General features: G+C 41.1%; 1 protein-coding gene and 1 pseudogene across 4 annotated transcripts; one reads left to right on the top strand and one right to left on the bottom strand.

Annotated features, from left to right (window-relative positions):
- Window positions 1-2,901: 2,901 nt before the first annotated feature.
- Window positions 2,902-21,249, bottom strand: LOC114511041 (zinc finger protein 234-like). 4 transcript variants are annotated; one of them, XM_036013005.1, is made up of 6 exons: window positions 21,244-21,249; window positions 21,109-21,110; window positions 18,511-18,603; window positions 13,488-13,614; window positions 12,959-13,048; window positions 2,902-6,560 (listed from the first exon to the last, which is right to left on the bottom strand). In XM_036013005.1, the coding sequence occupies exons 3-6, from the start codon at window positions 18,523-18,525 to the stop codon at window positions 4,693-4,695; spliced, it is 2,100 nt and encodes a 699-aa protein (XP_035868898.1). In that variant the 5' UTR covers window positions 18,526-18,603; window positions 21,109-21,110; window positions 21,244-21,249; the 3' UTR covers window positions 2,902-4,692. The 4 variants fall into 4 exon arrangements, with proteins under 4 accessions (XP_035868898.1, XP_035868897.1, XP_035868899.1 ...); XM_036013004.1 differs by lacking the exons at window positions 21,109-21,110; window positions 21,244-21,249 and adding an exon at window positions 20,654-21,100 and having other exon boundaries at window positions 18,511-18,612; XM_036013006.1 differs by lacking the exons at window positions 21,109-21,110; window positions 21,244-21,249 and adding an exon at window positions 16,833-16,860.
- Window positions 21,250-21,268: 19 nt separating this feature from the next.
- On the top strand, window positions 21,269-23,073 carry LOC118497706 (annotated as a pseudogene).
- The last annotated feature ends 1,680 nt before the right edge of the window (window positions 23,074-24,753 follow it).

Raw genomic sequence — 24,753 nt, 5'->3', positions numbered from 1 at the left:
AATTGGAACTGTAGATTTTAACTTATACAGAGGAAAATGTTGGGCTTCAAATGCATAAATGTTAAAATAGAAGGAAAGCTGAAAATTGATTCAGAAAATATTCATCTCAAGAAGTTACCATATGAATGGCAAAACCAAAGTAGATAGAAGTTCATAGAACTCCATTTTCTGCATGCATATTTTAGCTATCTACTCTTCCCATTGCTTCTGCCAATAACAATGAAATAACACCATCACAAATGTCTGCTTATAGACCTATGTGAGAATTTGGAATTCTTTGGAATATAGACCCAAGAATGAAATTATTTCATAGCATATGTGTATACATAAATTTAATATTAGTCTGATTGACCTTCAGAAAGGCTACTGCAGTTGACATTACCAAGAGTTGTATATGAAGCCCTGGCTGTTGTGGCTCAGTGGATTGAATGCCAGGCTGCAAACCAAAGGGTCGCTGTTGGGGGGCTTTGCCCACAGGCACCCCTGGGCTGCCACGGATGAGAATAAGTCTACCAAGACATGATCTGCTTGGGTAGGAAGGGTGACCGATCTCTCACAGGAGAAGGGCCAAGAGCCTTTTCCTCAATGGCTTTTATTGGGTTCATTTACACAAGAATTCAGGTAAAGCTCATTACTCTTTGCAGGGAAGTAAGGATCAAATAACAAGGAACTCTGAGGGCCTATTTTGAGTCAGGGTCAGATAGCTAAAGGGCTGTAAAAACTTTAAGGAAGAAACTTACTTCTTCCTCGGACCCTTATCATTCAATTGAGAGCATTCTAAACAAAGCAGGTTTCACAGGATTTTACATATTCTTTCTTAGGCCTGATTGCCTGGGGAACCCACCCTTTCCAGCACAGGGCTGCACCACCCTCTGTCATTGTTTCAGGATTAGGTGGAGTGAGGCAGCCAGGAGATTAGGAGATTCTCTCGCAATGAGGACTCAGGCTGTGTCAAAGCTGAGGGGCAAGGGTCCATCACCCCCTTTTGCTGTAGCCCCCAAAGTCCTTCCTTGGGGGCCTCCCACATGATTGTGCCTGTCTTAGGTCATTCCCCCCTTGGGGAATCTTACCTGTCATTGGCTAACCGACCAAGCATTGGGGGCCAGTTATGGATGAAGTAAAAGGAACAGAAGTGGTGCTCCTGTCAGGGAGATAAGCTTGTCTCCTTGGTGGCTTATGGTCCCAAGTCATTCCCTCAGCTTTTGCCTTGGCGGGGGTTACAGCTTCTGATACCAGGCAGGGCAGTTCCCAGCAGGTAGTCAGTTCAATTCACAACCAGGGCACACGGCTGGGTTGCAGGCCAGGTCCATAGTAGGGGGTGCACAAGAGGCAACCACAAATTAATGTTTCTCTCCCTTTCTCCCTTCCTTCCCTTCTCTCTAAAAATAAATAAAATCTTTTTTAAAAAGTTGTTTATGAGGTTTTTTTGTGTAACAACTTTCTCACCTCCATTTGGATGACCCAGTAGTATAGAAGTACTACTGTTTTTTAACTTGGGAGAACTTTGATCTAATACAGCTACATTTTAACACAGGGGGTATCACATATCATTTCTCCACATTTGAAAAGATTCACAGTTGCACAATGATCACCACTATCTAATCCTAGAACACTTTCATCTGCTCCAAGGAACCCTCCCACCCTACACATTAGCAGTCACTCCTCATTCCCAACTCTATCCCCCACCTCTAGTCTCTGGGAAATACTGATTTTTCTCTCTATGGATTTGTCTATTCTGTACATTTCATATAAATGCAATCATCCCACACATTATCTCTTATGGCTGGCTTCTTTCACTTGGCATGTCTTCAGGGTTCATTCATGTTGTAGCATGAATCAGTACTCAATTTCTTCATATTGCTGAAAATATATTATATGGATATACTACATTGTTTATCATTCATCAGTTGATGAACATAGAATTGCTTCCACTTTTTACTTTTTGTGAATACTGTTCCTATGAACACTTTTGCACAAGCTATTGTGTGGGTGTGTTTTCAGTTCTCTTGGGAGTATACTTAGCTGTGTAAGCATTGTGATATAAGCCCAGTCTTTTTGGAATGTGGTTTTGGTGATGTCAACCTCATTGAGATGTTCATTGACTTGTCTTAGCAGTCTCCATCCTGGAAATGGAAACTCTAAGACTAGGGCTCAAAACACATGAACAAGGAAAGTTATAATGCACTTTGCAAGATAATGGGGTTATATTAGTAATGGGAGAGGGGTACTGCCCTTAGGTACAGGGAAGTGGGGCCCCTGCTTTGGGCACTGTGCCTCAATAGTCCCCACAATTTGTGGTTCTTTTCTCCAAGATTTTGAAATCTCCATCTGATCCCTGTGATTGATCTTCACTAACAATGCTGTCCAGGTCAGCTGCCCCATCCCTGTTTATCTAGCATTTGTCTTTGACTTCTACCCAATGTGTGTGGTTGACCAAGTGCTCCAAGAAACTGTAAGATGTCCATTTGGTTGTCTCAAAGACCTGTGGTCATTGGCCAGCGCCAGTTCCATAAAGGAAACCTGGTGAGTAGTTAGCTCAGATATATACTGTGGGATGAGGGCTGGCCAGGGGACCCCTAGCCAGAAGGAATGTGTATTATTTTGGGAATGGATTGTAACTCCCTCCTTATGGGAATGATTTCTTACTCTGTGACTGCTTCTTGACCTTTTCCTTCCGCATATTCACATTGATGTAACGTAGCTCCAGGCCACACATAGGTTTGTGCAACCTGGACCCGTGCTGCCTTTGTCTGGGACCCCTTATAACGAGCCTTAGACTGGAGGAGGTGTGGTCTCTATCACATCAATCTGCCACCATCAGTACACTCTCATGGAATATGAATAGTAAATGGCATGTTCACACCAGCTAGTCTGATGGGTGTTTTTTTTTTTGGGGGGGGGATATCATGAACATTTAGGCAGCTCCCCAGTTTGGGACTCCTGTGCTACATATAGGCAGGCAGATATCATAAGGAGCTGGCTCATGCAATTCTGAAGGCTAAGAAGTTCCATGATCTTTGCACACTGAAGACCCAGAATAACTGTTAGTTATTTAGACCAAGTCCCAATTCCTGAGAACCAGGAGAGCCAAGAAATGAAAAGGGACAAATTCTCCTATCTCTTCAATGCAGTGAGCAGATGATGTTTTTTTATTGGGTTTACCGTTGAACCTTGTATGGTTTTGCAAACCAACATCACCCTAATAAATTGAATAAAAGGAATTCTTTTCCCTCTTTTTTGTTCTACTCAAGTCCTCAACAGATTGGTTTGTGCTCACCCACACTGGGTTAAGTAATCTACTGAGTTAGCTGAATCAAATGCTATTCTCATTCAGAAACACTCTCACATATACATGCATGTGCAAACACACACATAGAAAAATTTTTTATTATGCTATGAAGGTGAGCATCTATGATTTTTCAAAGCCCATATTATGTATTTATCCTGTCCTTACAGATTATCTGTCATAATTTAAATGGCCTCAGATTAATATAGAAATATATCAAAATTCAAGCCCCTATAGATGTATGCTTATTTCCATTTTAAATAGTTCAGTGACATCACTGATGTGTTGCTCATCTTCTTGGCATTTTCATCTTATAATCAGAACTTCCATCATAGGACTTCCAGATCAAAGAGATGTAAAACCTATATTCTGATATATATTCCTTTCCCAAAACCATGTTTTACTGCTACCATTAGGGAAGAGCATATACATGTCAGTCTTGTCTCAATATTTACATGTGATTAAATTATAAATTCCTACTAGTTTTTTTGGTATATGTATCACGGGTGTGGGGGGAGAAGATAGCATAGAACCTACCTCAGAAGTTTTGATAAAAGAAATGCTACAGTAATTAGAAGGCAAACATTTCAAAGTCAGGATGGAAATGCACAGAATTAGAAATCAACAATAAATTCAAGGTTAAGAAAACTGACATTGGTGATACTTTCAAAGTGTTAAGAGCAAATCCATCTTAACATTGATAGATAAAAATCAATTTTGTAACATGCTTTTTAATTTCTTGCAAAGTTAAAAAACTTTTTCAGTTTGTACTGTCAGAGAAACCAAAGATACTCTAATTATACTGTACACAATCCTTGGAAAACTAGACAGGGCCCCAAATAATCACTCAACTTGAGAACAGACGCTGTGGGGAAGAGGGAAGTCAGTTGCAATAGTAGAGTACCATATTAATATTGTGGATGTGAATACTGAGTGGCTTTCTGTCTTTTGACAAATGTTCATTTCCCTGAATTTTATTTGGCAGTTCTCTTCCTCTAAATATTTCATATATTGTGCATTTTCTCTTTTTGGTTTATTTAACATGTAAGTACTGAGTACATCTAGAAGAGTCAGTGAATGTTAAGGTTGTGCAGACTTGGCAGCCAAGTCCCTGCCCTCATGGAGCTTACATTCTAGTTGGCAGCAATTCTGGCATGGCCATCACTGTACTTTTGTTAAATGCCAGACTGAGCTCTTTTCCTTTCTAAGTACCATCTCCTAAGTGACAGCTAATAAATGTCAGAGTTCTGAATGAAGCACTTACTGTACCATGTACAAGGATTTTCCACTGCATGGCCTGCTCAAAACTTAGATGTGTTCCACTTTGGGTTACTAAAACAAATATTTTTTTTCCTCCTATAAAACTTAATAATAATTCAGATTATACATGAGTTTTTAAAAAGAGATTATTTTGTAGAATTTCTTTCCTCTGACAATTCTCTGATGGTCTTAGCACTCTCTCCATCTTTGTAAAATGTATCACCAGCATGGACTCTACAATGACTTACAAGATTTGATCTCCAACTGAAGCTTTTACCACATATCTCACATTTGTAAGGTTTCTCCCCAGTGTGAACCCGCCCATGATACTGAAGTTGTGAAGAGCGACTGAAGACTTTGCCACATGCACCACATTTGTATGGCTTCTCTCCAGTGTGGACACTCTGATGAAGTTGAAGACTCGAGGCCTGACTGAAGTGCTTACCACACTCCCCACACTTATATGGCTTCTCCCCTGTGTGGACCCTCTGATGCATGTCAAGATTCAAGCTCCACTTGAAGGCCTTCCCACACTCCTCACATTTGTATGGCTTCTCCCCAGTGTGGACTTTTTGATGGGCTTGAAGGTGTGAACTACGACCAAAGCTCTTCCCACACCTGTCACATTTGAATGGTTTTTCTCCACTGTGGACTCTGTGATGGGTAAGAAGGTGTGAGGCCTGACTGAAGACCTTCCCACATTCCTCACAATTATATGGTTTCTCTCCTGTGTGGATTCTACAATGAATTTTAAGGTCTGCTCTACGACTGAACCCCTTCCCACACTCTTCACATTTGTATGGTTTCTCCCCAGTGTGGATCAGCCGATGAATCTGCAGTCGTGAACTCTGATTGAAGCCCTGTCCACACTCTTCACACTTGTATGGTTTCTCCACACAGTGGGCCTTCTGATGGATTTTAAGGTATGAACTTTGACGGAAGCCTTTCCCACATACCTCACACTTATAGGGTTTTTCTCCTGTGTGGATCACCAGATGAACTCGATAATGTATTTTCATCCTGAAGCTCTTCCCACACTCCTCACATTTGTATGGTTTTGCTCCTGTGTGAACTCCCTGATGTGCTTGAAAACTTGAACTGTAAATGAAGCCCTTACCACACTCTTTACACACATATGGTTTCTCTCCAGTGTGGATCCTCCGATGGGCCTGAAATTGTGAAGGCTGAATGAAGCATTTACCACATTCTTCACATTTATATGGTTTCTCTCCTGTGTGGACCCTCTGATGGATATGAAGATTTGAACTACAAGTGAAACACTTCCCACAGCCCTCACATTTGTATGGTTTCTCTCCCGTGTGGACCATACAGTGGCTATTAAGTGCTGATCTACGACGGAAGTTCTTCCCACATATATCACATTTGAATGGTTTCTCTCCAGTGTGGATTCTCTGGTGTTCCTGAAGATGTGAAGCATGAATGAAGGCCCTTCCACATTTGTCACAATTATAAGGCTTCTCTCCAGAGTGTAATTTACAATGAACAGTAAGTGTTGCTCTATGACTGAAGCCTTTCCCACACTGCTCACATCTGAATGGTTTCTCTACAGTGTGGACTTTCAGATGAGTTTGCAGATGCGAACTCTGACTAAATTCCTTACCACACTTATTGCACTTATAGCGTTTCTCTCCCAGGTGAACTCTCTGATGAATACGGAGTGCTGAGCTGTAACAGAAGCTTTTTCCACACTCACCACATGTATGAGACTTCTCTCCTGAGTGTATTTGTTGATGAAGGTCAAAGTTGGAGACATCACTGAAATATTTTTTACATTCATCACACTGGTAAGGTTTCTGGCCTGTGTGATTTATAGACAGTCCTGCCCCAACCTGGCTGGTTGGATCACTTTGTCTGGAGAACTGAGAACTCTTTATCATGGAGTCTTGATGCCTGGTTAAGTCACTGGCAATCTGTTGCCAGATATGCCAGCAGGAAAGCTCTTCATGTGGTTCTGCTTCTGGAACAGTCTCTATTTCACCTTGGATTTTTCCCCCTGTAAAGACAGAGAATGCAGAGAAATGAACAACTGAAGGTTTTGTTCAGTATTTTCACAACTTCACATTGAAGACAGAATCTGAGATTTCAATGAATCCAGGAAATATTCAGTGTGTCTTTTCCATTGGATATCATGTTCTCTGGTTTGCATGTCCTCGGAAATCAAGAGGTGGACCAGTTGGCTCCTATCCACTGAGCATAATGAAACCCATTAATACACATCAAGTCTCCTATGTGAGGTGCAAGGTAGTTGTCAAAGACTTAATTTTAAAAGTTGACAATAGGATTCAGAATGTTAACCTATGGCCGTTTCTACTGAGTATCAAGTTAGTGTAGAATCTTGGATAGTAAATTATGCAGTTAATAAATTATAGATAGAAAAGTTACATAGATAATAAAACAGGAATCTACTAAAACTTTAAGGAAAAGCAATAACAATCAAACACTTCAGTTTTAGGTTCATGTAATATAATCTAATATCCAATAACTTGAAGTATTTATATTTACATATTCAAAGTATTCCTGGAAATTCTGTACAACACATACATCTCATCTCTTTTTTTCATGTTGATAGACATTAAATGAGTTGGCAACTCATAAAATTGTGATCATTTCCAATAACTTCAGTTTAGAAATGTGTTTTCTAAAAGATTTACCCTTGTTGGTATCCCAAAGTTTCTACATTTATACAAAGTTATCGGAACATCTGGAGAATACTTTTTCAATGAACTTTTCTATTAGTTTAGAAAGTACTTCTCTTGCCCTGACTGGTGAGGCTCAGTGGTTTGGGCCTCCCACAAACCTAAAGTTCACTGGTTCAGTTCCCAGTCAGGGCACATGCCTGGGTTGTGAGCCAGGTCCTCTGTTGGGGGTATGCAAGAGGCAACCAAAAGATGTTTCTCTCACACATTGATGTTTTTCTCCCTCTCTTTCTCCTTCCCTTCCTCTCTCTGTAAAAATAAATACAATCTTTTTAATAAAAAATAAAAATAAAAAGTACTTCTCTTAAAAGTCAACAATAAGATCTGACTGGTGTGGCTCAGTGGGTTAGGTGTCATCCTGCAAACTGAAAGCTTGCCAGTTTGATTTCTGGTCCCTGCACATGCCTCTGTTGCAGGCCAGGTCCCCAGTTGGGGGCCTGCAGGAGAGACAACCGATGCATGTTTCTCTAGCACATCAGTGTTTCTCTCCCCCTCTCTCTCCCTTCCTTTCCTTTCTCTGACAGTAAATAAAATCTTTTTTAATATGAATTTTTATTTAAATTATTTTATAAGTAAAATCTTTAAAAAAAGTCAACAGTAAGAGAAGAACACTATTACAAATGGACCAAAGACTTCAACATACACTTCACCTAAGAAGATATACAGATGATAAACATATAAAAAAGATGCTCCACATCTTATATCATCAGGGAAATGTAAATTCAAATAATGAGATACCACCAGACACCTATTAGAATGGCTAAAATCGAGTACACTGACAATATCAAGTGCTTTGATGAGGATGTGAAGCGGCAGGCACTCTTATTTGCTGCTGATGGGGGTGCAAAATGTTACAATCACTTTGGAAGACAGTTTGGTGGTTTCTTACAAAACTAAACATACTTTTACCATACCATCCAGCATTGCACTCCTTGGTATTTAACAAAAGAAGCTGAAAACCTAAGTCTACACAAAAACTTGTGCAGGGATGTTTACAGCAGCTTTATTCAATAACAACAAAACTTGTAAGCAACCAAGATGTTCTTCAGTAGGTGAATAGACAAACTGTGGTATATACACACTATGGAATATTATTCAGTGCTGAAAAGAAATAATCTATCAAACCATGAAGAGATATGAATGAAAGGTAAAAGCATATTACTAAATGAAAGAAGCTAATGTAAGGATTACTTATTGTATGATTCCAACTATAAGACATTCTGGAAAAGGCAAAACTATGGAGATAATAAAAATTTCAGTGGTTGATAGGGGTTATGGGGAGGGAGGGATGAACAAGTGGAGCACAGATTTTTAGGGCAGTGAAAATACCCTATGTGATACTATAATAGCAGCTATGTGTCATTATACATTTGTCCAAATCCACAGAAGGTATAACACCAAGAGTGAGCCCTATTGTAAAATACAGACTCTGGGTAATAATGATGTGCCAATGTATTTAGATTCATCTATTGTATTTTGTGGGGGATGTTAATAATATAAGAGTCTGTGGGCGCCCTGGCTGGCATGGCTCAGTGGATTGAGTGCTGGCCTGCGAACTGAAGGGTCACCGGTTGGAATCCCAGTCAGGGCACATGCCTGGGTTGCGGGCCAGGTCCCCAGTAGCGGGTGCAAGAGGCAACCATACATTGATGTTTCTTTCCCTCTTTTTCTCCTTTCCTTCCCCTCTCTTATTAATAAATAAATAAAATCTTAAAAAAAAGAGTCTGTGTGTATGTGGGCAGGGGATATGTAGGGTATTTTGTACCTTCCTCTCAATATGGCTGTGAACATAAAACTGTTCTAAAAAATAAAGGGTTTTCTTTTTTAAAGTACTTCTGAAAATATTTTATAAAGGAGAAATTCACTCTCCTCCTTGTAGAAATAGCTAAGTAAAAGCATCCTGTTTTGCCCTGGCCAGTGTGGCTCAGTTGGTTGTAGCATTGTCTCAAAAACCAAAAGGTCACAGGTTTGATTCCCAGTTAGGGCACATCCAGGTAGGGGGTTCAGTCCAGTCCATGTGCATGTGAGAGGCAACCAATCAATGTTTCTCTCTCTTATCAATGTTTTCTCTTTCTCTCTCCTTCCCTTATCCTCTCTGTAAGGTTAGTGGGCAAGTCCTCAGGTGAGGATAAAAATAAAAAAGCATCCACACTATACAACTCTGTCTTGGGTCATTTTATTGGAAACTTACCTTAATCTCAAGGTGTCTGGGATGGTTATAATGATTTGCAGATTTGGGAGTAAATATCTAATCACATATTGACTAAAACAATGTAAAGCAGACAGTGAAATGTTAGCTCCTACTGGCAAGTTTCATTCATGAGGACAAAAGGGAAATAAAGTTGAACAGATAACATATGTTGTTCTAAAATCTGACAGTAATTCAGATCTCTAGAAAGCAGAGTGGAAAAATGGAAGGTAATCTTTTGCAATGGAGATAGAACCTGGGAGAAGGAAAAGATGAGGCCACAGTATAAACTCAGAAAGCCAACTGTTGGACGAGTGTTGGTTCCAGCCAGGACCTCTTTCCAGAGAGACACACGGATGGCTCCTCATGTCTTTTAGGTCTCTAGTCAATGTCAGCCCACCCACACAGCCACTTTACCACCCAGTGTAAGATAATAAATCTTGTCCTCACTCAGTTCTGGCAACATTCATGCTCTTTGTTGATGTTCTACATAGCACTCTTTACCATTAGACACCCAAAGTCAACTGTTGTTTAATGACGTCTTTCCCCTACAACACAGCATCAAAGAGGGATGGATTTACATCTTGCACACCAAACACATCCCGCCTTCCTGGTGTACAACCACCGCTCAGAACTGTTCCTGGAACATGATGAGCATGCAGCAAACGTACATTGAATGAATAAATGAGTCCCAACAAGAAAGTTTTACTTTTGGTCAAACCAAAAGACACAGGGGTACATACACCAAGCATGATATTAAAGAGAAAATTAAAGGTGGCAAAATTCCTTGGAGTGAAAATAAAGCAAGAGGGCCTATCACTGATTTCTTCTGAAGCTTTTGGACAATTTCCTTGAAAGCAGAGTTTGAAAAAACTTTGGCTGTAGATTTTAAAAAGCCTATTACAGCAGTTTTTCAAATTGAAAACCCCATCTCTTTAGTGAGCTGTGAAATAAATTTAAAAGCTCGAGATAGGAATTCAGAACAAAAAACCAGAATACAAAGTGTTAGAAAATCATCACCAATAGAAGAGGGATTACTATATGAAATGCCTATGAAAGTCATACATGTAATTCTAAAACATGTGAAACATTGGTTTTGGTTACAATGAAAGATGTGTCGCTTACTATGGCTTATAGAAAAAAAAAACCCTGAAAACTTTGGTTCTAGAAGTTACCAAGGCCTTAATTAAAGAAATTATTCAAGTGGAAAGACAAGTTCCAAGAGTGGAAGCTTGGAAAAATATTACGTGGTGAGTATGTACTTCTTGGTAAGTAACATAATTTATGGTTATATTGAACAAATTGACCCTTAAAAATAGTTGTGTGAGGGGGACAGGGAGGCTCTCTGAGGATGTGAAAATTTTAAGCAGCGATTTTCCTGATTCTTTCCAGGTTACAATATTCACTAGTTGAAAAACACCAAGTCTTTATAACAATTAAGGGAAAATTATATGAAATCTATATTTTTTAACATTTGTTAAACAGCTAAATTTGTAGAAAACAAAGGCACAACAGATTTTTGAACCAGATTTATATACAACATTGAGGTGTGTTCCATGTCACTCTCATCTTCAATCTTCCCCCGCAGGGACATGAAGGGAAACCTGGGGACAGTGACATGGATGTGTGCTTTGAAAGACGTGAATGGGCTGCAGATGGCAGATCTTCCAGGGAAATGCAGTTCGCAGCCTGGTTACTGTCTGACAGTGCAGGAAATACACTTTTTCCTTGTGTGGGGAAGTTATCTGAGAATCAGCGTTCAGAATCCTCATTCCAAAACCATTCTTTCCAGAAATGAGTATACCCACCTAAGGAAGGCTCCAGGAAAGCCACAGGAAAAGTGTGTCACAGTGTGGCCACAACCATGACACTTACAAGTTTTCCTGGAATGTGAGTCAAGTGCACACACACAAACACATGTTCATGTCAGGGGCACTCAAGAGAGTTAAATGAAATATAAAGTGACCAGGCAGGCATTCATAAAAACACAACAAATGTTTTGACACACCCTCCGTCTACTCTGGCTTGCCCATGATCTACAGCTATCTCCTACAGTAACTACGGAGACACTGAGGGCCCCAACCTATGAACACACTGGCTAAGCCAACAAACATTCACAGACACTTGTCCCAAAGCAGACTACTTTAGGCACAGAGGATAGAGCAATAAACAAAACAGATAAAAATTCCTCACTGAGGGGCATTACACTCCTGTGCGGAGAGAGAGGTAACATGCAGGTAAACAAAAACATATGAGCCCCAATAAAAGGCAGAACAAGGAGGGCAGAGAAGGGATGTATTTGCCACAGGGTGGGCCGAGAAGCCCTTCCTCATGAAATTCAAACTGAGCAGGGACCTGAGTGAAGTAAGGAGGGAACAGGAAGGTTGTAGGTGAAAGAGAATGGCATAGAGAAAGCACGCAGGGCCCTGAGGCAGAAGCACCTGTAGTTGGCAGAATGAGTGTTCCCCAAAGCATCTGCATCCTAATTTTTGGAGCCTAGAATGTTAGGTTACATGGCAAAGGGTAATTAAGGCTGATAAGCAGCTGACCTTAAAATTGAAGACAGTCCTCTACTGTTCAGATGGGCACAACACAGTTGAAAGGGTCCTTCCAAGTGGAAGAGGAAATGTAACCACAGCAGGACAGGCAGAGAGGAGCGCTGTTGCTGGCTAAGAAGATGGAGAAAGGGGGGCACAGCTAAGAAAGGTGGGGGATCTGTAGAAGCCTGAATAGCAAAGGCAGACTGTTCTCAGGAGACTCCATAAAGAAGTATAACTGTGCTGATGCCCAGATGTACACCTGGAAGAACAATATCACACTTCTGGACTATGGAACTGTGAGATAACTGACATGGGCTGTTTTAGGCCATGATGTTTGTGGGAATCTATCATGGCAGCAAAGGCAATAGTGTTGCTGGCAGATCTGAGAATCTGCAGAAAGGACAATATGGGTGGAAGAGAGAGCACAAGGGAGAGGATGCAGAGCAGGACACAGAGGGTTCCAGAAGCCACTAAGAAAGGTTTTAAGAAAAATGAGAAGCGCCCTGGCTAGCGTAGCTCAGTGGATTGAGCTGGATTGAGCTCAGGCTGCGAACCAAAGTGTCGCAGGTTTGATTCCCAGCCAGGGCATATGCCTGGGTTGCAGGCCACGGCCCCCAGCAACCGCACATTGATCTCTCTCTCTCTCTCTCTCTCTCTCTCTCTCTCTCCCTCCCTTCCCTCTCTAAAAATAAATAAATAAATAAATAAATAAATAAAGCAATAAATCTTAAAAAAAAAATGAGAAGCCAGAAAGGATGTTGAGTAAAGGAACAGCTCTTTGGCTTTGTCTCCTACGGCTCAGAGACCATCAGAGGGAGGGTGGGAGCAGCACGACCAGCACAAGGGTGGTTGAAATAATTCAAGAAAGAGGTTTGGCAATTTGGGCCAGATGAGAGCCAAAGGGGTGGAGAAGAAGTAAAACACCCAGGAGAACATCTCTGAGGACTTCTGTCTGCTTGGTGCTTACCTGATTCCCCTTCTCTTTGGGCTGCAGTCATCATCCAAACCCTTTTTTCTTTTTCTAAGTGGACTATGTCATGTTTGAAGGAGTGACATCCTGGGAACATGACAAGTTCCCATATTTAAAATGAATATGCTAGAGGTATCATTTACTGGAAATTTAGATTTCTATTGCATACTGATCAATTAGTCAAAATAAGTAAAAGCATGACCTATTTGAAGAAATACCAATATCTCGAGTCCTAGAGAGATATGCATAAAATGTATTTACTACAAAATCTGATTTCTAACCAATGTCTATTTTCATTAAGCTCCTCCCACTGGCTCTTACATCACTCATATAATTAGCCAGTGGTTTTACTGTAATGTATCCTGTTTTTCCTAACAAATTGATGTTTCTCCCTTATTTTATTGCATTAAAAAGTGCTGGTACATGAATGCAAGTGATCATTTTAAGACTCACAAGCCTTGAACACCTGAGGACATAAGCCACTCCTGGGGGTTGACATTCAGTTACAGAGGGCGCCTGTCCTCACCCACTGAGACCACGTTCTGGAAGTTCTCCAGCATCACATCTCGGTACAGCTTCCTCTGTATGGAGTCCAGCAGCCCCAGCTCCTCCTCAGTGAAGACCACAGCCACGTCCTTGAATGTCAATTCCTCCTACAACATCAAACACAGGCAACCTCAATCTTATAATCAATGGCCACATGAAAAGGGACAGTACCGAGAAGGTAGGGCACTTGAGTGGGAAATGGTTTCAGATTTTGAGAGACTTAAGTTGATGTGCGGGTCTCCCATCCCCACTACTCTTTCAATGCCACACACCGACTCCTTAGGCTCAGCAGAGGTGCGGCAGTGACAACAGTCCTCATATTTTTACTTTGTGCCCTCATTGATTCTATTTACAAGTAAACTCCAAGAACCCTAAATGTACATACTGGGCTACATGTGACTTACTTTTCTTTCTTTTTAAAAATGATTTTATTAAATTTTTTAGGGGAAGAGAGGGAGAGAGGAAGAGAAACATCAGTGTGTGGTTGCCTCCTGAGGCCCCTACTGGGGACTTGGCCTGCAACCCAGGCATGTGCCCTGACTGGGAATTAAACTAGTGACCCTTTGGTTCACAGGCGGGCACTCAACCCACTGAGCCACACCAGCCAGGGCTACTTTCCAATCAATATTGCCAGTGGCCCCCAGAAGCATTTAGTAATTTAGTCCAAACATATTTGGTAGCACCTGCCTTCCTCCTCATTCACAAGTGAATCCTAGACGCTGTCACTTTTCATATGTGGCTGTCCCATGAAACTTCAAGGCACACACTACATCTCTTGATTGCAGCATTCGGTGTCATGCTCTGAAGCCAACACGCCTCAGTATGCATCCCAAAAGTCCATCCTTCATAAGCTGTATGACCTTGAACAAACTTGCCTATGTGCCTGAGTTGCCTCTCTGTATAATGGTCCTTACCATGACTGAGCTCTTTCAAACATTAAACAAGGGAATATCTATAGCACTTGGGACAGTGTGACAGACTAAGTGCCTAATAAACATTTGCCATTATTCTTATTTCTTATCATTATCAAGTGTATTTTATCTCATTTCATGGCTGCATATTATTCCAAGGAACTGAAGACCTAGAATTACCTGTTCTAAATATTTAATTTTATATAGTTTTCTCATTAAAACCTATCCTGAAAATCTATATTTTATGTAGATTTTACTTTCCTATTTAAGTAATTGCAAATGAAATTTAAAATATCAAAAATCAGCATGTTTAAAATTATGATCATATAATGACAGATTTTTTCCCCAATTTTCCCCCCATTTCCTGAATCTTTCAAGAGAACATGAACATTCTGAATCTCTATACAATGGCCAAGTGCAGGTTATAAAATTTGCCTTGACTTTAATTATCCAATTTGGGAGAACAATTTGTTTTTGTATTTGCACTTATTTGACTATAAATTAATAACTTCACCTTTTCAAATGTTTATTAATCATCTCTGTTTCTCCTCTTGAATAGACCTATTCATGCCCTTTGTTCATATTCTATTGGATTTTTTCATTAACTCTATGTATAAGATTCCTATTATGAAACAAACAAAAAACCCCCAAAGAATCCTATTATGAATTTTGGCATTCATGTAGTAAATATTTTTTGGCATTTCCGGGGTAAATATTTTCGCCCCAGGTTATTTTTTCTGGTAATTTTACTTTTCTATTATACACTGTAGCAGGGGTGTCCAACCTATGGCCCACAGGCCACATGTGGCCCAGGATGTCTGTGAATGCGGCCCAACACAGAATTGTAAATTTACTTAAAACCTTTTTTTTTGCTTTTCAGTTTTTGTTAGTGTTTATGTATTTAAGGTGTGGCCCAAGACAACTCTTCTTCCAGTGTGGCCCACAGATGCCATAAGGTTGGACACTAGTGGAAGGTGTCTTTTACCACAGATGAATTTAGAGATTTTAAAACAAAATGATTTTATTTCTAGAGAGAAGAGAAGGGAGGAATAGAAACATCAGTGTATGGTTGCTTCTCATGAGCCCCAAACTGGGGACCCGGGCCGCAACCCAAGCATGTGCCCTGACTGGGAATGGAACCAGCACAGATCAGCCCTCAATCCACTGAGCCACATCAGTCAGGGCTAGAGATTTTTAAACAACTATGCTAACGACAGTCTTTGTGTGTTGGGAGTGCTGAGCATCTCTGTGGACCTGAGGAGGAGCCACGACAGAGACAGAAGAGATGCACCCTGAGAAAGGATGGAGAACGGGTTGGGGAACAGCAGTGCCACCTGTGGAAACTGTCACTCAGAAGGGCTATCCAGGGCACAGATCCTGAAAGGAACTCTTCCTGTCTTTCTTCTTGTCAATCTCTTTCACTTGAGTAGAATGCCTACCACTCCTGACCCTCGGTTTCTTGTGGGAATCTGAGCAGGTTTTCATATTTCATGTGTTTAAGTTGAAGATGAAACCCAAATATCCTCATTCAGCAGCTCTGAGGAGTGAATGCAGTCACAGAATGCCCTTTACTGACAAATCTAGTATCTCTGGACATTTTAAACTAAGGTTCAAACTAAAGTTATGCTAGTCAAACCAATTACTACACAAGAGAAAAAAAAAACACGACTAAATAAAAAACACAGAAGGCCTGACTCAGGCATGGAGAAGGTGGACTCTAGCCCGTTCTGTGTGAAAATCTCCAATGATATTTGTGTGAAGCAGCAGTGACAGTCTGCAGTGCCATGCTGATATTTGGATATTCTACCTAGAAAACAGCCACCTTGACACATATCAAATGTAATACAATAAAAAAAAATTGTCAGATTGATTTCAGAATTGATTTTGGAGGAAATGATTTTATGTAACATGGCTGTCACTGCAGTGTTGCTTAAAACAATTCCACACAGAGATGTGAAGTACCACACAGGAAATATACTCAATAATATTGTAACAACTATGTATGGTGCCAGGTGGGTGCTAGACTAAAAGAGGGGATCACTTCGTGAGTTAAGTTATATGTCCAACCACCTGAAACTAATAGGATGTTGAAGGTCAACTGTGACAGAAAAATAAAAATAGCCCTAGCTGGCATAGCTCAGTGGATTGAGTGCAGGCTGAAAACCAATGCATCACAGGTTCGATTCCCAGTCAGGGCACATGCCTGGGTTGTGGGCCACGTCCCCAGTGGGGACCACGTGAGAGGCAACTACACATTGATGTTTCTCTCCTTCTCTTTCTCCCCTCTTCCCCTCTCTAAAAATAAATAAATAAAATCTTAAAAAAAAAGAAAAAGAAAAATAAATTTAAAAAACGGTAAAATTCCCAAACCATCTAAATATCTGAGTGACAAGTAGTTAAAAATTAAAAGGTACATCAATTCAATAGAAATGTGATATAACCCTAAAAAATAAAAATTATATAACATCAGAGGAGAAAAGTTACAATTTAAAATTAAATATAACATGAATACAAATACAGCTATGACTGAATATGAGATAAAGAGTATTAGAAAACAAAAACTGGCTGGTGTGGCTCAGTGGATTGAGCACCAGCCTGCAGACCAAAAGGTTGCCAGTTCAACTCCTAGTCAGGGTGCACGCCTGCGTTGCAGGCCAAGTCCCCAGTTGCAGGAATGCAAGAGGCAACCAATCAATGTTTCTCTCACACAGCTGTTTCTCTCTTTCTCCCTCCTCTTCCCTCTCTCTAAAAATAAGTAAATAAAAAATTTTAACCCTGGCTGGCGTAGCTCAGTGGATTGAACACCGGCTGTGAACCAAAGTGTCGCAGGTTTGATTCCCAGTCAGGGTACATGCCTGGATTGCAGGCCATGACCCCCAGCAACCACACATTGATGTTTCTCTCTCTCTCTCTCTCCCTCCCTTCCCTCTCTAAAAATAAATAAATAAAATCTTTAAAAAAAACACCTTTATTTTAAAAAAATTTTTAAATATTAGAAAAGCCCTGGCTGGTATGGCTCAGTGGATTGAGTGTTGGCCTGCAAACCCAAAGGTTGCTGGTTCAATTACCAGTCAGGGTACATGCCTGGTAGCCAATCAGTGTTTCTCTCCTTCTCTTTCTCCCTCCCTTCCCCTCTGTCTAAAAATAAATAAATAAAATCTAAAAAATGTATAAAATCTTTTTAAGAATTAAAAAAAAAGTAAAAGCAGCAAATTTGTCAGCAGGGAAACAGTAAAGTGGGAGAACTGTTCATTTCTAGTAACTTTTCTGCCCCATAAAATAAATAATAAGCCCTGGGTGGCATAGCTCAGTGTATTGAGTGCAGGATGCTAACCAAAGCATTGCAGGTTTGATTCTCAGTCAGGGCACATGCCTGGTAGCCAATCGATGTTTGTCTCTCTCTCTCTTTCTCCCTCCCTTCCCTCTCTAAGAATAAATGAATAAAATCTTTAATAAATAAAACAAAAACTAAAAACAAATGCAAAGTAAACTGAAAACCCTGGAGCCAACCAGGTCATCTAATACTCATTGTTTAAGTATTGAGTTGCCCCAAGAAAAACATGTGACAATTTGGTAATGAGGTAAAACTTTATTTGATTTTATTTGATTTTTTAAAGATTTTTAAAAATTTATTTTTAGAGAGAAGGGAAGGAAAGAAGAAAGAGATGGAGAGAAACAACATGTGGTTGCCTCTCATGCGTCCCCTACTGGGAGCATGGCCTGCAACCCATGCATGTGCCCTGACTGGAAATCAAACCTGAGACCCTTTCCTTTGTAGTCCCATGCTCAATCCACTGAGCTACACCAGTGAGGGCTTTTTTTTTTTTTTAAAGATTTTATTTATTTTCTCTTAGAGAGATGGGAAGGGAGGGAGAAAGAGAAGGAGAGAAACATCAATGTGTGAGAAATACATGCATTAATTGCCTCTCACACCCCCCCAAAATGGGGACCTGGCCCACAACCCAGACATATATCCTGACTGGGAATCGAACCAGCGACCCCTTGGGTCACAGGCCAGCACTCAATCTACTGAGCGACACTAGCCAGGGCTGAGGTAGAACTTTAAAAGTGAGCAAGGCAAGCCCTCCTCACCTCGAACTTGGTCATTTTTCCTCCTAGTTCTGGGGATGTGCAGAGTTTTGAGTGGTACAGATCCCAGGAAGGCAGAAGTGTGGTTGGCAGTGCCTGCAAAGGTAAAGGAACAGGTTGTAGGCGTGGCCTGGATGCTGCTCACCTACATGGCAATTATTATGAATGAGTTTGTGAATGTTTATAACAACATGAATCATAGTAACCTAAAACTGGGAAGAACTGAAATGTTGACCTATGTGTGAATAAACAGACAAACTGTGGCATATCCACACAGTGGAATATTATTCCCCAATTAAAAGGAATAAAGTACTGGTTATGGTAGAACATGGATAAACTTTGTAACAAAGGTGTACACATTGTATGATTCTTTTTTATGCAATGTCCATAATAAGCAGATCTATGGAGACAGAAAATAAGTTGGTTGCCTAGGTATTTGGGAAGAGAATGGGCATTAAGCAACTGTAACTGGGCAGGAGGAATCCAACTGAGGAAACAAAAACGTGCCTCACCCCACTCAGCAAAGTCCCATTTGTTAAAAATAAATGTTAACCTATATGTTATTTAAATGAGTAAAACTAATTTATGGATTCTGAATCTCTACTGATATAATATTTAAATGAATGAATAAATAAAGTGGGAGGGAAGGGGAAGCTTGTCTTTATAGTAGAATGTCCAATAATAAATGTACCTCCCCAGAAAAAAACTGTATTAATGTAAAAAAAAATAAAAACCTGATAGACATCACCTCAGCTTAGTGAACAAGGCTGATTTCATGGAAAAGGGACTAACCCACATCCTTCAGCTCCTATCGTGTTGTGATGGCAAGGACACACTTCACCACTTCTGTGGGATCCCTGACAGCAATTCAGGATTTGAACTTTACCATGGGATATATCAAATAAATGCCAGAGGACTGGCTCATAAATAGCTTGACTCTGTACTTGTCCAAAGCATTAAGAATAAAACAAAGGCTGTGGAATTGTTCCACATTAAAAAAGAACATTAAGAGAAGTATGATAAAAATTGTCGTAAAGTTTTTATAAACAAGGGTATAACTTAAGGCAAATGCATAAAAGTGGACTTTGAAGCTATGGGGAAAACTGACTACACTGTGAGTCTGTGTTGCCTTTCCTTGAGTCCTCCAGTGAAAATACTACATTATGAAGACTTTAAATGAAAAACAGAAGAATATAAATAAAGGACTGTGGATTATATAACAGTACATTATCTAGTATATTTTCTAGCATTATCTATCAGGTAACACTATTAACCATTAGTAATAATTTATGAAATTATATGGAAGTTCATTAGTTTATTCTTTCTTGGCAATGTTTTCAAATTTCTACAGTTAAAACAGATGAGGGGAAAAGCACTAAGAGAGGTATGATAAATTTTTTGTAAACTGTTTATAATATACAAATATACATACAAAAACATGGAGCAAAAATGTATTAGACATTTAACTTACTATATTTACATCCTGGATGAATGGGTAATTACAATTTTTTTCCCTCATGTTTCTGTGATTTCTGAATACTCCATAATGATATGGATCTATAAGAATAGGAAGTATTTTTTAAAATAAGTGAAGCAAAATAGTTGACAATGTTTTTTAAATTCACAGAAAAGCCCACGTCCATTAGCCTTGTTTTACGGTCCCCCACAAACAAATCCTGATCCCAGTTAATTCCTATGGCTTAAGGAGAATATATTCCAGGTTATGAACGCAAGCTCTGGACATAGACTTCCTAAAATCCAACCCCAGCTCAGCCTCTGATTAGGTGGATGACTATGGGCGAAGATTTACGCTCCCGGGAACGCAATCTCATTTTATAAAATAGGAAAAAAAGCAGTATGTATTTATTTGTATAAAACCATTATCATCAAATTTAGCAGTTAAGGATTATCATCAGTACTCATTCCCAATTACACATCCTATATTTTCTCCCATATACGTGAATATCATTGTAAAAGGCAAATGCCAAGTCTCACTCAGGTGGAGCTTTGCTGTCAGTTGCCAAGGCAGCACTCCCTCTACACCCATGCAGTCCTTTTTGAAATCCTGGACGGCCAGGATCGCGCTGCCGTCCTCGAGAAAAGTTAGAGCTTCCCCTCCGTGAGTGCAATCAGAAAGCAACCCTTACCTCCACCTCCCTGCCTCAAAAGGTCCGGGATTCACCAGACTCACGCTGGGATGGGAGAGAGGAGGCAGGGTCACTGCAGCTAGAGCTCTGACCCTAACCCGGGAATTTGACAGCTCCTCCGGAGATTAACACTAAGGAGAGATCGGCATTCACCAGGTGCCAAGAACTATTTTAAGATTTCAATTTCCAAAAACAATCCCATCGGGAAAGTCCTAATATCCCCATTTCAAAGAACAGCAACGGAGGCACGGGGAAATTAACTCCCCAATGCCAGGAGGTAGAAGAGCGCACAGAAGGACTAAGGAGGAGGACTAGGTGAGCTGAGAGTCCCTGGAACTCTCAAACCAGGCGATAAGCGACCCGAGCCCGTCCCACTTGGGGAAGCCAGAAGCGCCCTAAACGCATAAAAGCATTGTCGACCTCGCCCTTCGTAATTGGCGTCCGCCACGGAGACTTCTTTCCCCCTAGGTCACCCGCCGGGTCATTGCGGGTCCTAATCATAGACACAGAAAGTTCGGACCCGCGAGGACGATGCAGAACCCACGTACCACTTCAGGGAAATACCGCAGCAACCTCACAGTCCGAGAACGGAAGTGCCTGCGAGATCGCGGAGCTTCTGAACTACATTTCCCAGAATGCACCAGAGCCGCCCTTTTGAGAAGTGCAAGCGATTACACAAGGTGTCTGGACTACACTTCCCTGAATTCCGAAGGGGAAAGTTTACATATCGGCTTACCCAGTAGGAAAGGGTATTACGTCTACGGTCGGCTCCTTGACTACACTTCCCAAAATGCTAGAGAGGAGATATACCCACAGACTAAACTTCCTGGGTAGTAACGGGGATGGTTTCACGAAGAATCACTGTTGGTTTCCCCCGAATCCTCCAGCGAAAATATTACACAGAACGACTTCCTGAAGTCGTAACGCGTCCAATGACGACAGGAGTATCTGGAAAGGGAACAAGAGGAGGATATACAATCTTCGAGAAATTAACGGAGTTTGGCAGCACGGCGCTCTGTTGAAGGGAGTGTGTCGCTGGACGCGAGACCAGCTGTGGACGTCTGAGAGGGCATGGGACCGAGCGTCTCTGCCGCCCTGGCAGCCAAGAGCTACACAGTCCTAAACGACACCGATGGCGAGGACGAGCTGGGAGCAGAGAACCACCGAAGACGGTTGGGTTTACTATGCCAATCACACTGAGGAGTAAGAAGACTCAGTGGGAACATCTGAAAACTGGAAAAAGGAAACAGCAGATTTGCCATATGGAATGGATCAAGAAACCAATGAGAATGCACAAGTGTATTTCGTTGACCATATAAATAAAAGAACTACGTATTTGTACCCAAGACTGGCATTTACTGTGGATGATAACCCTACAATGCCAGCCACTAGACAGATATATGGTGGTAGTACTACATACATGGAAATACTCCAGGGCTAGGATTTCAAAGGCAAAGTGGTTGTAGTACTGGACATGATTCAGGAATAGGTTTTGAAAGCTCCAAGTCTTTTGCCCTTCATGGTGTTCACGTGACCCTGGTCTGTAGGAATATGACAAGAGCCAATGAAGCCGTGTTCAAGCAATGACCCTGGCCCTCCTCTGCTCCGTAGCGTGCAGCATTTCGCTCCAGAGTTCAAGGCCAAGAATGTGCCCCTGCATGTGCTTGTGTGTAACAGGGGCTGTTGCTGTACCCTGGAGCCTCACAGAAGATGGCCCAGAGACCACCTACCAGGTGAATCACCTGGGGCACTTCTACCTTGTCCAGCTCCTTCAGATGTCTCATGTTGCTCAGCCCCAGCCAGAGTCATGGTGGTCTCCTAAGAGTCCCATAGTTTCACAAATACTAATTTTTCCTCAGGAAAACTAGACTTTAGCCACTTCTCTCCATCTAAAAATGATTACTGGGCCATGCTGGCTTACAACCAATCCAAACTCTGCAATATTCTCTTCTCCAATGAACTCCATCACATCTCCCTGCATGGGGGTCACATCGAAGGCAGTACATCCAGGAAACATGATGTACTCCTCCCTGCATCACAACTGGTGGGTTGTACACGCTGCTGTTTACCTTGGTCAGGCCTTTCACCAAGTTCAAGGAACAAGGAGTCCATGGAACACTGTCTACTGTGCTGCTGCTCCTGAACTCAAGGGTCTGGGAAGGATTTATTTCAACAACTGTTGCTGCTGCCTGCCCTCCCCAGAAGCTCAGAATGAAGGGACAGCTGGGGACCTGTGGGCAGTGAAGGGCTGATCTAAGAAAGACTCGGCACCTAGTTCAGCTAAGTGGAAGTGCCGTAAGGCTCGGCACACACACCCAACCTTGTGTGTGCACGAGTGTCATTGCCAATGCTGAACACCTTCCAATTTTTCATCCAGGGGCTTTTCTGTGTCCTGCTGACACAGTTCCACCAGAGTAAAGAAAATAAAATAGTCACAGCAGGTGGCAAAATGTTAGGTACCAATGGGAACCAGGGGGATTCCAGGGATCAAGGGACAGTCTGTGGCTGGTTCAGGCTTGGATCCCTTTGCTCTCCTGGTGATGGCCTGTTTGAAAGTAAATGCTTAGTTGGTATGTGAGTTCCTCCTCATTGTAGAAGCACAAGCAATTCTGTTTGATTAGAATAGTCCGGTGCCCCTGCCCCACCCAGCCGCCACCACAGCCACACTGCAGACAGCTTTCTCCTGTTTACGTAAAAAAAAAAAAAAAAAAAAAAAAAAGTGTTGATTCTTCTTTGCTGCATCATCCAGGAGAAAATTATTTCATTTGCCCAGAGCAAGTCTCACTGGACTTGGAAACTACTGAAAAGAGAACTCTGAGCCTTGTTCCAACCAGCCAAGATGGAGGTGACACTGAGAAATCAGTGGGACAGAGCTAGTGGGTCACAAAGTGCTGGTCCTAACACTCCCTTGACAAACTGTATTAAAAAATTCTTTAAAAATTAAAAAAATTAATTTTAGAGAGGGAGAGAGAAAACATGTTTGTTGTTCCATTTATTTATGCATTCATAGGTTGATTCTTGTATGTCCCTTGACTGGGGATTGAACCCAAAACTTGGTGTATCAGGACAATGCTCTAACCAACTGAACTGCTGGGCCAGAGCTACACAAAAAGTTCTTCAGAGATTATAAGAAACAAATTTTTTGAAGCGTTCCTCCACTTCCTTGACAGACAGGAAAGGAAGCACTGTGTCTGTAAGAATTTACAGGATGGTTTTTGGGTGGGGAATCCCTTTTATTCTTTATACAGTTCCAAGAAGCAACACAATCATGGAAGTTTACAGCTTCTCAGAGGTCCTGCTTTAGCATTCTGCTTAAAATTCCTATTACTGCCCTGGCTGGTGTAGCTCAGTGGATTGAGCGTGGGCTGCGAACCAAAGTGTCGCAGGTTCGATTCCCAGTCAGGGCACATGCCTGGGTTGCAGGCCATGACCCCCAGCAACCGCACATTCATGTCTCTGTCTCTCTCTCTCCCACCCTTCCCTCTCTAAAAATAAATAAATAAAATCTTAAAAAAAAATTCCTATTCTCTCATCCTATGCTTAATAAAAGAACATGCCTGGGTATTAAAAAAGAAATTAATGGAGAATGACTGTCTAGAGGACACCAGATTAAAAGGATAATGTTCAGTATAATGTGACAATATGAGGCTAAAATGGGGTTTAAGGAACGAGCAAGGTAAATGATTTGGGAGGTAGAATGATTTGATGAAGAGCAACGAAACTACCAGCACCAACTGTGGACCCTGTGGCATCACTAGTTTGGCAGGAAAGACAACTTGAGAGGGCCAAAGTGGAAGCTGGTCCTCATGGAAAAGTGCTTCCCTCATTTTAACTTTTAATTCGTTATAATCATCCCTATTTTAAAGGTAAAAAACATCAAATTTCAGAAGATTTTTCCCACTATCTGAAACCAAGCCTAATCGCTGAAGAGCTCAGCATTGGAGTCATTTTGATTCTCAAAGCCTATGATTTAATGCCAGAGCACTGATGATTCTATAGGCAAGGGAGCATGTTTTAGCATTGAGTTTTTTAACTTTGTATTTCTAGTTAACAAATCCTTCTGATGGTTACCACTTTTAAAACACATTACTGGAAACTA

This window comes from Phyllostomus discolor, chromosome 12 (assembly GCF_004126475.2).
Source record: "Phyllostomus discolor isolate MPI-MPIP mPhyDis1 chromosome 12, mPhyDis1.pri.v3, whole genome shotgun sequence".
NCBI classification, from domain to species: domain Eukaryota; kingdom Metazoa; phylum Chordata; class Mammalia; order Chiroptera; family Phyllostomidae; genus Phyllostomus; species Phyllostomus discolor.
The sequence above is the reverse complement of the archived record's forward strand: the minus strand, read 5'-3'. Positions and strand labels throughout refer to the sequence as shown.